Raw genomic sequence first — 12,318 nt, forward strand, 5'->3', positions numbered from 1 at the left:
TAATCTCCCAAAGGCTCCATCTGATCATTATACTCTATGGTGAGCCATAAAGAGCCCTTTCATCCATCTTTCCCAAGCTCCTACCCAGCCACCTCAGGATCTAACATCATGCACACAGTGTGACTTTGGTAAGGAACACATGTTGATCTGATCCCATTTAAAAACAACACCATGTCACAAAAAACAAAACCGTTCACAACTGTTCACTTGTAGGGATAAACTCCACTGAGAAAATGCTCTTGTTCTCGCTCCATCCCCGTCCCGTTTTAAGCCCTCCCAAAAACTTGTTTTATTAATAAAGCTGAATAATGCTTCCTCTGATGAAACTCTGCAAGGCATCCCTCTAAGGCTTGTTCCAACATTGGCTGCTTGCTGGCCTACTTATGCCAGCTTCTCTGTGCTTCTATGTGGGGGATCATTGTCCTTTACTCCTTCAGGGAGATCTTTCTTTAACAGAATCCTCTCTGAAGCAGAGGCCAAGCTACGCCTTTTCAACTAAATGTTTTTTGGAGTTTACCACTGAGGTGGTTTATACGGCAATAAAATCAACAACTTAACCATCTAAATTGGAGGATTTTTGTTTTTTTCCAGGGGGAGGAAGGTACTGATTTGTGGAAATGTTAAGTGTTTGTATCATTTTTACCTACCGGGTTGTTTTGGGAGGCAGAGGTTTGGACGCCGCAGCAGAGCTGGTCTTGGACGGAGCTGCAGAAGTAGGTTTGGGAGCTAAAGGAGAGATGGTAGAGAAATTAATGCTACCAGGAGATCACAGAACAACATAGACTAGACATGTCGAATTGCGTAGTATTAAAAAAGCAAATCTAGCTTTACTCACAGCACCTTGCTAAAGTAATCAAACCCCTTAAAGTTTTTTTCTTGGTAAAAACCTAAATTTTAATGTTTTTATTTGAATTTTATCTGAATGACCAATAAATTGCAGCGGATCGTTGCAAAGTGAGGATAGATTTAAGTTTTAAAGTGAAATGTTTTCCAGAAAGCTGCAATGGTTTGGCTATTTTCTAGGCTTGTCCCGATCCGATCCACGTATCGGATCGGGACGCCGATATTGGCAAAAAAATGCGTATCGGCAAAGCATGTAAAATGCCGATCCAGACTGCCGATCCAGTTTTTAAAAAAAAATCCGGTCCGTATTTTCCAGTTTCGCCGATTGAAACGATCCATTCCACTATTTTGCGCCAGTGTTCCCCTGTTTTGCATTTTTATTAAAACTTACAGTAATACTTGCACCTTTAACTGTTTACTGTTTTACTGTTCACTGTGCAATTTGAGATTGCTATTCGTAATTTTGTCCAGTTTGTGTTTATCTCTTTATAAACAGGTAAGTTTGTTGTTACCAATCATTGTGTTTTATTCAATCTCACCTAATTTAGCTGGCTAGATGTTATCAAGAGTACTAAAACCCTTTTCAACATGAGTCTTACAACAAAGGCTAAATACTTTAACTTAAACTTAAATACATGCTCGGATAGGCTGGTATCGGCCAGTATCGGTATCGGATCGGAAGTCCAAAAACAATATCGGTATCGGATCGGAAGTGCAAAAACCTGGATCGGGACATCTCTACTATTTTCTAAACAAATGTGTATTTTCTCTATATAGTTGTGTGCAACGTTTAGTAGGTCATAATGTGTTGCTTCCCATTGCGGATAAATAGATAAAATCTGCATGATGGCTTCAGTGTTGGGACACAACCAACCTGGGGGCTTCTTAGCAGCAGCAGCAGCAGCAGCAGCTGTAGTGGTAGTGCTGGGTTTGACACCATTGGTTGCACCGTGTGAGGCCTTTTTGGCCGCTGGTGCGCCGGTTGTTGACTTTACACTGTTGCTGGCATTGGCGCTCCCTGGAGTCTTTTTCTCAGCGACCTTAGCGGGGGCCTTGGAAGCTGGTGCCCCTGCTGTCCCAGCGGGTTTTTTGATGGAAGCAGACGTAGGGGTGCTCTTTTTGTCTGCAGTGGGCGTCGCCTTCTTAGTCACGCCGTTGCTCGCGGGCTTCGACGTGCCATTGGCCAGACGGCTCTGGGGTGCAGTGGAACGGGTGCCGGATGGATTCTTGGATGCATACGGGGTGCTGGTTTTCGTCTTAGGAGTGGCCTTGTTGGTAGCCTTGGCTTTGGTGTCACCAGAGGACTTGCTGGCGGTTTTGCCTGCTGAGGTTTTCTTATCCAGATCTGCCTGAGGCTCCGCTTCGCCCGTTTCCCCTGCGGGATGTTGTGGCGTCTCCTCTGCCGCCGCGACTGCAGGGTCAGGCTCCTGTCCTGCTGCCTCGTTTACTGGGTTAGAGTCCAGTGTTTCCATTGGCTCCATTGCTGCCGTGGCAACCCCATCCGGCTTCATCTCCCCTTTGGATGGTGGTGGTCTTTCTCTGCAGGGAAAGACTGGTGGACTTAAGCCTCAGAGGATGAATACAGCTTCAGAGCGCGAGGATCAATCTGGAAGGACAGAATATAAAGAGCAGCGTTAGAAAACGACAAGATCAGACATGAAACACTGCTGAATGTTTGTAGCCTGAGATTCAGCTTCCATCTGAACCACAGAGTCGTCATATTATTCAGATATAAGGAATCATCTGTGCAGAGATACAGAAAGTGCTGTTGTAACAGCTTTGGATAACTTGAATAATAATCCACCATATCTTGTCCAAATAAAATGTTCTCATATCAAAAAGGGGAGAAGAAAATTCTTTCACTAAATATAGTTGTTTTTTTTGTTTTATTTACAAACTTAGGCCATTTATAGAGCATCGACTCTTTTGGAAAAGACCGCTGAGACATTCTTTGACAACGGAGTTAAACTTAGCAGTAAACTCATGTTCTTTCCTTGCGTATTCTACAAACCGTCTACATTCATGTCAATGCCAACTGGACTGCAGTGCTAAACAATTCCTCTGTGAGCTGCTTACAAAGCTCAGTGACACACTTGGCAAAATTAGTTGGTGTTTTTTTCTTTTCCTGGTCAAAATAGAACGGGAGTCTCTACAATGAACCCATTTCCCTGGATTTTATAGCAAAAACATTCACACCCTGTTAGCTATTTTACATTTTGTCAAACTAAAACAAACTTTTATAAACATACAGAAAATGACAATAATGTCCAGCAAAAACAATTGGAGCTAAAGTGATTCGTTGGATTAATTATAAGGCTGGGCAATATGGGTTAAAAATCTGATTTTTTTTTTCTATCAAATCTGATTGAGAATAATAAAAATGAGAAATGTCATATATTGCGTTCAAAAGCATTCACACAATAAATGTTTACTTTGAGTGGTATCACATAGAGAGCTGGTTGATAGAGACATCTAGAAGCAAAAACTGTTGAACTGATATCATCCAGAGCTATGAAAGCCCATGAAGTGAATAAAAAAAAAAAAATCTTGATTTTTCCCAAAATCTATTCTTCAAAATTGAAAAAAAAAATTTGACTCATTGATAAATAAAATCGATTAATTGATACAGCCTCTGAAATAGGTTGTTTGCTGAAAGAATAACTTAGAGAAGAAATGAAGACTAAACTGTAAAAATTTAAACTACGAGCTTAAATTTGAAAAACTTTAATGTTTCTTTTAATATATAATTACATGTATGTGTATGTGCTCTTTACGGTTTACCACTTGCAAATTGTCTTTTATCTATATTCTAAGTGTTTTTTTTTATCTATATTCTAAGTGTTTCTTTTTTAATCTATATTCTAAGTGTTTTTTATCTATATTCTGAGTGTTTCTTTTTTAATCTATATTCTAAGTGTTTTTTTTTAATCTATATTCTAAGTGTTTTTTTTTTTTATCTATATTCTAAGTGTTTTTTTTTTATTTGCTAAAATGATCTCTTCTCAGAACAAAAACATAATCAGAGATTAATCAACTGCTAAAACAAGATTAAATGGTTTTAATTTGGGGAATGCAGGATGTAAAGGCAACATCTCCAAAACCCCCTTCTGGACAAATAGAAAAAAAAAAAAGGTTGTAAGCTGCCACAATTTAGTTAACCAGGAACGACATGGAGAAGACAGAAAATAGTTGGGGAAGGGTGATTTAGATCAGAACATCAACATTGATCTCCAAAGTATCCCCTTGAAAAAATAAAATAAAGCACAGCATCCTACAATTAGGATGTTTTTCTTTGACTGCCAGAGTAAAGAAAGATTGAGAGTTAATGGAAAGATGCTAAACTTTTTCAATTCTAAGAAAAGTCAACACTGCCTGCTCTAGATTAAGGCGGATGGAAATAGAAAGTCAGAGAGGGGAGGGAAAGTCTCAGATCCATCCTCTAAGTAGGTCAAATAGGTACAACATAGCCAATAACCCTAAACAGATCAGGAAAAACAAGAGGGAAAAAAAGACGATAGAAGATAATGAAGGAAATAAAAGGAACCAAAGAGAGCAAACGCTAATATTCCATCAGAGATTTGTAATCCCAGCTGCTTCAAGTAAAGCATACAGGGGAACTGAGGGGTAACAGGAAACGGGCCTGTTGAAGTTTACAAACAGATCGAGCAGCCGGCTGTGCAGGAAGTTAAGCAGTGAGACAAACACTCAGGCAATCTAGAGGCCAGCAAAGAGGAAGACGCTTGGCCTGTGGAGCATGGGAACAGATTGAGAAGGTGGGAGAGACAGAGGAGTAATGAGACAAGGAAAAAACAAGACATAAAGTGAGCTCACTGTTGGCTTCCATTTACTGGTCCCAGTTTAAAGTCCAGACCTCAACATTCATCCTAGTTTCCACTGTCCTCCTGAACCGATGCACAGATTCACACTTCTATTTGTAGACGAGGACAGACATCATCTTTATTCTGCTGCTTCTTGGAAACACTTCATCGTGTTTTTATCCCTCTTTAGTCATTCTCTGCTCATCACCAGACCCATTCTTAGACGTCGCAAAGACCCCCGTTCATCCTGAACTGATCCTCCCTTTCTCTAAACCCGTGTTCCCCTCCTCACTTTCCTTCCTCCCCCACTGCTCCCGTTTTCCCTTCATCTCTCTGTTCTCTGTTTGCCATAGTGCAGATGGCTGGAGCAGCTGAGTAGGGCCAGCGGGGGAACGAACAGATAGAGGAAGGGGAAAGAAAAGAGGGTCCATGTATCCCAAAAGCCACACTGGAACAGATACCACAGCTAGAGCAACAGGCTGCCACCAAAACACTGACTGGTAGCTGCTTAAAGCTCTGTTAATTCTTCCTCTGGTTTCACTTTAAAATGTTCTAGAGATAGAACTGGTCTGAGTGGGTTACTCTTTCAGCTAATGGCATATATTTGAGTCTGAAACTACAGCTAACAATTAACTGATTACTAAATTAGTTCACAATTATTTAAGTAATCGATTAATTATAATGCATGCAATTAATTGTTCAGTCCGACTTAAAAGCATTGTTTAAAAGACTAATCCCTTCCAAATCAATGGTTTCAGCTAATAAACAGTATAGATAGCATCACTGTGTGGAGAGGCTATGGTTATCCAGGAGGAAGATAGCATCTTTTGGAGAAGTCTACCAGGGTGTCCGAGCATGGAGAAGCTACAGCTAACTTAGGCTAGCCCATAGGCCAACAGAGAGATGGAAAAAAAGCGCCCCTGCATCTTCTCTCTGGGGCGCAGAGGAGCCTCAGAGAGAAGGCGGCAGCCGGCCCGTGGGACTATGAAGGACAGAGGTAGGACTACGAAACAATCTTTCTAGTGCTTAATTAAAACAGCTTTTTATAAGCCACCCAAAAACATCTTAATAAGGTCAGAACTAGTGGTTACTATGCAGCCGTTTACCCCTCATATAATGGGAGAGCACGGAATGTATGACAGCACACCATGCTATATCATAAATATAGTTGTAATTACACTGAAAGGGAATATTGCAGTAGGAGTGAGGAAATTTACATGCCATCCCTATGTAGAGGGCAGCTCAGGTGCACTGAGGTTGGAGCGAGGCAAAAATCCTCATTCTAGCAAGGTGAAAGGCAAGTGTTTTGGCTTTTACAGCAAAATGAGTATACCTGATCCTACGAGGTATGCAAAATCAAATTAGCAGTTGAAAAATCCGATGTAGGGTGAAATAGCAGAGCGGAAACTATGGCCGTTTCTCAATTCACAAGTATGGACTCCTGTCCTCGCCAAGTATGCTCTTGAGAAGAACACTGAAAATTATGCAATCTGGGAGAACGGGAGCACGCAGCATAAATCTGAGTCAACTGGATCAGAAGTTAAATGAATATTTTGGCAAATAAAATACAACAACATCTGCTGTTCTTGTGAATTGGAAGAGTACTAGGGCTGAGGCTGATGACGTTTCACGAGTACACGAGCACATAAGTAAGCACAAGTACACAATCAAAAACGGCGTACGTTTTTTTCAGTCAAAATGGAAGCGACTTGCTCAGTAAATCCCTATCTGTAATATCTTGGTGAAACCGACATTCAGCAGACTCGATGAGAGAGCTGCAAATTGCTGTCACTTGGAAGGCAAACTTCTAGCAAAATGTCAGGCAAACAAAAGCTATTAAAACTGACATTTTTTTTGGTGTCAATGCTGTGCTTTCTACATATCCAAGGCATTATTTTGACAACATACTTCAGTTATTAATACAGGGTTTATTCATGAATAAGTAACAGTGAAGTTGACAAAGGATATTGCCATATACAAAATCCTTTGTCATCTTCACCGTGGACAGGCTGCAGCCATGTCCCAAGTTCCTCGTTTTCCCGCCACTTTGGTTCAAATTTGCATTCCCCCCCCCCCCCCCCCCCCCCCCCATTCTCCAGCCTTTTCTCCGCCTCAAGCTTCTTTTCCGAAGCATTTTAATGCCACGATTATCAAATTTTATGAATTTTAATGCCAATTAAGGCCCTTAATTTAAAAAATAAGAATTTAATGACTTTTAATGATTTTTAATGACCCGCTGAAACCCTGTAATATCCTGCATTTGCGTCTAAAACTGCCTGCTTGGTACTCTTCTCAGGATAAAGCCACATTCCTCGGTCCTCAGGCTTACATCTTCCTGATAGCACTTTTCTTGTTATATGTGGGCAGAAGTAAGCTTTGGAGTGAGTTGTAGTTAAAAAAAAAAAAAAAAGAAAGAAAGAAACTGTATCCAGTATAGCCATCAACACTATGACCTAATTTAACCACAGATTGAACTGGAAAATAAAACCATGTCTAAGTTCAATTCCCCCGCTCTCTTAAAAGCTGGTCAGCTAACTTTCTTCCCACAGTGGCAGAAAGCATGTGGCCTCACTGTTCATTACTTTACTCCTCTGCTAAGTAACAAACACTCATTCTGTGTGCGTGTTTGTTGGAAAGTAATAAATCCTCAGTGCATATGTACAGCCAGAAGAATAATTCTGGTTCCCTTGCAAGTCTCCACACAGCTGTGAGATTGTGCCTCTCTTTGGCTTATACACACAGCACCACGTCATCAGGATAATCAGTCAGCAGCAGAAACGGGCTGTAAAACCAGGCAAGAATGCAGATTTCTGCTTTTTATTTCCCACAAAACCAGAGAACACTGAACATTCAATACCGATTCACTTCAGAGACTCACGGGAGGCTGAACAAACAGAGCTGGATGTTTAAGAACTACTGTTTAGGGCTTTGCCAAAGTCTATTTCCCAAAAAGGGAATTTGGAAAATATCCGAGCTGACGAATCACTACTCTGACACTCCATTTATTGTGGTTTCATATCTTTTAGCTCCAAGATAAAATTTTAGGCTAAACCAGCCACTTAATTATTACATTATTTACCCAATTCAAATAGAATTTCCAAACTGAAACTATTTTGGCGCAAAGAGGCAGATTTTAATCCCATAATGGGATCCATTTGTGGGGCTGTTCTGAGGTCTGTAAACAATGAAACATGAATGTCACATTTTTGTTTTTAATGAAGCATTTAATCTTCTCTTTATTTCAGAGCTGAATCGTACCACACACAGATCCAATGATTCTTAAAAACAAGAAGTGATCACAGACATTCGAATAGAACTGACCTGTAACTACAACCCCCCCACTAATATTTGGATTACATTCTTAAACTTAGACTACATCCATCATACAGCTTCTGGGAAACATTTGGGTGGGTATTTAACCACCAAGCTTGGCACAACCAGTAGAACTCATTTCACTATGATGTTAAATACCGAGCTTTAAGGCAGCATCCATAAATTGTTCATAGGCTTAAGGTCTAAAACCACTGATGACAAACTCTCTCCTGTCATAGCGACTGCTAAACAAGACACAGCAATATTAGCAGGTTAGCTAGGAGGTAGATGTGCCCTGCTCTTTAGGCTAATGGTGCGCTCAGGCTGAGCGCGGTTTCCGTGGTGATTTCCGCTTTCCCTGTGGGAGTTTTCTGCATTCCAGATGCACAGTGTTTACACCCATGAAAACCATCAAAAGACGTGAAAAAAAAACGCAGCCAATAGAATGAATGGGTATTGCTTCATTAGTGTAAGTTTGTGCATTTTAAATTAAGAACTGGATACTACTTAGATGTAAAATAATTGCCATCATGGCTTTGTCAAGCTGCTGCCTACCTTTGTGAAGAAAAAGACTGAAAAATAGCCTTTTGGCTAATTCTGGTGCATTGCAGGAATGATTTTTAATGTACACTGTCCCTGTCAAATAAATAAATAAATAAATAAATAAAATCAAAGTGAATCCAGTAGAACATTTTAGACCAGGGTTTGTTGCTGCGGTCCTTCCCGGTTTCTCTTGGCAGTCTCGAACTCTTTGTGTTCATTCACATGTTTCGACTTCAAATGTTTGATCAGGTTCAAGGTATTGAAACCGCCCAGTTTAACTCCACATCTAGAAACTTTCAGGTCGCAAGTCTTGCATTTAGCCAATGTACTCGCCGGGGTTTCTATAAAGAAATACTTCCACACCGCAGACATTTTCTTCTCCTGGTTTGTTTGCATACCCCATGAAAAAGCTGCTACCTATTGGCCTGCTCTCATTAGTGAGGTTGCGTCAAGTTACATACAAACATCAAAAACTCAGACTATGTGTAGGAACAAGCTATATAGCCAGAAGAGAAAACACAAACTGGCACAGTCAACCTAAGTGGGACAGAGTGCAGTCAGTGACTAAAGACATCATTTGTTACGATTTGAAGCAGATGGATTTTTTTCAGCCACATTAAGCTCGTTTAAAAATGTTAATATTTAGTAACTGTGCTCAGCAGTTGGGAAATCAACTGTCTTAATTTAAAATGTCTTAATCTGTCCCATATACCGGAAGCCGATGCAGAACACAGTGGCGTATTGGCCAGACCAGCAGGTTTAAGTAAGAAACAAATCGATTCATCTTCCATGTAAATAAATAGAGGCTCATACATCAGCTGTCATTTTTAATGCATCGCTCCAGCTTTCAAATCAGGTTACATGGATGGACTGGACATTAAGTCAGTGAGGACTCGGCTCTGCAGTGAGATGTGCAGGCAGCCAGCTCTTGTGATAATACCTGACACTGAGTCAGTGCCCATCAGTCAGTCAGAACAGCATGTATGGAAAAGCAAAGTATGCCCAGTACTGTCCACGCAGTGCAGACCAATCAGATCAGTCTGCATTAGGGCTGGACAGTTAATAACATTTGCAATGTAGTCACAGTTTTACAAAAACCCATTTAAAAAATCATGAAGGTGCTCAATTTTCCGTCTCGTTACATTTAATAAATGTATGACACGACCTTCTCCCTCCAGCCCTTTAGGTGGCACCAGTACGCCTAAAACAGGTTTGCTGGCTAACAGAAGAGAAGCAAGAGGTCTAGCTAGACTGTAAAACCATGCATGTAAGCTAGAAGTAGCATATTTCCATCCAAAGGTTAACTCACGTTAATAGATTTTTTAGATGAAAGCATTTAAGGCCATGATAAAAAAAACAAACCTGGAGCCAAATCTCTATGTTTAGGAAACAAAAAAAAATATCAATAAATAAAGATACTTGATTATTTTTGGCTAAACTGTATTTACACTAAATATACTGCAACAGACTAACCATTAGTTTCCCTTAGCCTCACCTTCAAAATGTTCTATTTCTTCTATTAGATCAGGATAGATTTAATTGTATTTCATTCTACTTTAATATTCAACACTTGCAAAGATTAAAGTTGAAAAGAGTAGTTTTAGAAAATTGATTCTTATTGATGTTTGAGATATATTAATATCCTCTCCTAGTTGGGAATAAAGGCCAGTATGTTTAATGATTTTAGTCATCAGAATATCTATTCACTCTCACAAGCATAACCCTGCATTACATGGATTAAGAGAAACCTGGATTGGAGTAATCCACACTGCTTACAGTTACTGTAGAACTCGGTGTGTAATTTGTGAGACATTCATTCTAACAGTAAACTCGGATACTTCATTTTTAGGAAGAAAAAAAACCAAAAAACTAGGAATGCACGAAATTGCGATTTGGGCCGATATCCGATATGCTGATATTTTAAAACTCATGTAGCCGATAACCGATATCGATACCGATGTTAAAGCTGGACAAAAATAAGTAGTCATTGAAAATAGCAGTTTTGTTATCCATTTCTGACACTTTGAAAAATAATATACTCAAATATATTTTCATATGCTGATATCAAATAGATTTTTAAAAATGCGGTATTGATCTATTTTACTTTCAAAATCTCGTGAAATTTCATCGTTTTGTTACAAACTGTTGTGATATTTTGCAAATTCTTGTGAGATTTTGTTAGTAAAATAAATCGATACCGCGTCAATATATCAAAATATAAAAATATGGCAAAATTTCGTGAATTTTCGGGGGATTTCGTAGCATAACGATGACATATAGCAATATTTTATTAGTAAAAGAGATTGATATGGTGTTTTTAAATGGCAATATATCAGCATATGAAGATATTGTATTTGAGACCTTGTCCTTTCGGTCATTACCCAGATCTCATGAGGGTGGGAACATAGACAGATCGGAAAATCGAGAGCTTCGCCCTACGACTCGGCTCCCTCTTCCGACACGACAGTCCGATACAGCGACCGCATCACTGCCAACACAGTAATGTTTATTTATATGTATTTATTTTTATTTATTTGATTATATTTATTTTTCTTACACAGAGTACTTCATTTATCTCAAAGGTAATAAAACTGGATGTCATCTAAGAAGGAAAGTGGAAAAACCTTTTATAAATACAGTAAAAGCAACATTGAGGCTGAACTCTAATCCCAGGTTTTCTAAAGCTCTGACTTGCTGCAACCAAAATAAACTATTTTATTTACTTTTATCAATAGCAAGCATTAAAGCCATAGCGGGTAATTAACTGTCAGAATCAGATGACTTACATCACATTCAACACTGTGGCTAGATTTTGAGTTAAGCATCAGCATAAAGTGAAATATATTAAATGGCTTTACAAGTTAACAAACAGCACTTTGCACATAGTGATGCTTCATGCAAACTGCCCCTTTTCAAAAACGTTTATTTAAAGCTGTGTTATCAATGGTACAATAACTTTACATTACAGAAAATTAAAAAGCAAACATGAGGCTTTTTTTTTACTCATTTAGTTATATTTGTTGGTTTTGGGTTTTTTTTACAAAAATGTAGTTTATACTTGTACATCCTGTTTGTTGTTGAGCTAAGCTAGAGAAACCATGTTGGCTCTCCTTGTTCAGAAGTCATGTGCTTTCAGCTTCCAAGCAGCATCCCACTCCAAATTCTCTGCAAGCCTCAATGGTGAGCTAAACAGTAACAGAGTGCAAACGAAGCCTACTCAAACACTCAACTATGCAAAAGACAAAGCTGCTGTTATAGCACAAACATCAGGAAGGTCATAAAAGATAAAAAAATCCATGTTTTCTGCATATTACAGTGTGCAAAAACTCCAGGCCAGTGATTGTCTGCAGGCTCTCAATCATAACTTCCACGTTGCGTTCTTCTGCTTTATGCACAAGGCTAATGATTGACACAGCTACTCTACAAGGTGAGATCATCCTCCAAGGCATCATCCCATCCCAACAACCCCACTGAGACATAAAGTGTATTAATGTTCGCTCCTATCCCTGCTGCACTGCACTGTTTGGGCCAATCCTGTCAGTAACTGGAAGGCATCCAGGCCATCTGAGAGGCCTCAGCCTTCCTGAGTGTCTAGACACAAAAAGATGCAGTTCTTGAATAATCAGATCATCAGCATATTTAAACAGCAAACCAGCATTTTGACCCACTTTCTGTATTGTATAAAATGAACCGTTCGCAGTGGGCTACACATTATGGCAACCCGTTTATTTTAAAGTCGTAGGGAATCATATTTAAATGTCAAATCATTCTGGCTTAAACGTGTTTATAAATGTACTCTTTA

At 39.4% G+C, this 12,318-nt stretch overlaps 1 protein-coding gene across 3 annotated transcripts in view; it reads right to left on the reverse strand.

Annotated features, from left to right (window-relative positions):
- The window catches only part of wu:fb95e10 (microtubule-associated protein futsch), a 50,026-nt gene that overhangs the window by 21,733 nt on the left and 15,975 nt on the right, over nucleotides 1-12,318 (reverse strand). For all 3 annotated transcript variants that reach the window (XM_038290414.1, XM_038290415.1, XM_038290413.1), the window contains exons 2-3: nucleotides 1,718-2,449; nucleotides 648-726 (exon numbers count right to left, since the gene is read on the reverse strand). In XM_038290414.1, the coding sequence (XP_038146342.1) occupies nucleotides 648-726; nucleotides 1,718-2,354 (716 nt within the window). In that variant the 5' untranslated portion in view covers nucleotides 2,355-2,449. The remainder of the gene's footprint in view (nucleotides 1-647; nucleotides 727-1,717; nucleotides 2,450-12,318) is intronic.

The sequence above is a fragment of the Cyprinodon tularosa genome, unplaced genomic scaffold (genome assembly GCF_016077235.1).
Source record: "Cyprinodon tularosa strain WSP-4 unplaced genomic scaffold, ASM1607723v1 ctg280, whole genome shotgun sequence".
Taxonomy (NCBI): Eukaryota; Metazoa; Chordata; class Actinopteri; order Cyprinodontiformes; family Cyprinodontidae; genus Cyprinodon; species Cyprinodon tularosa.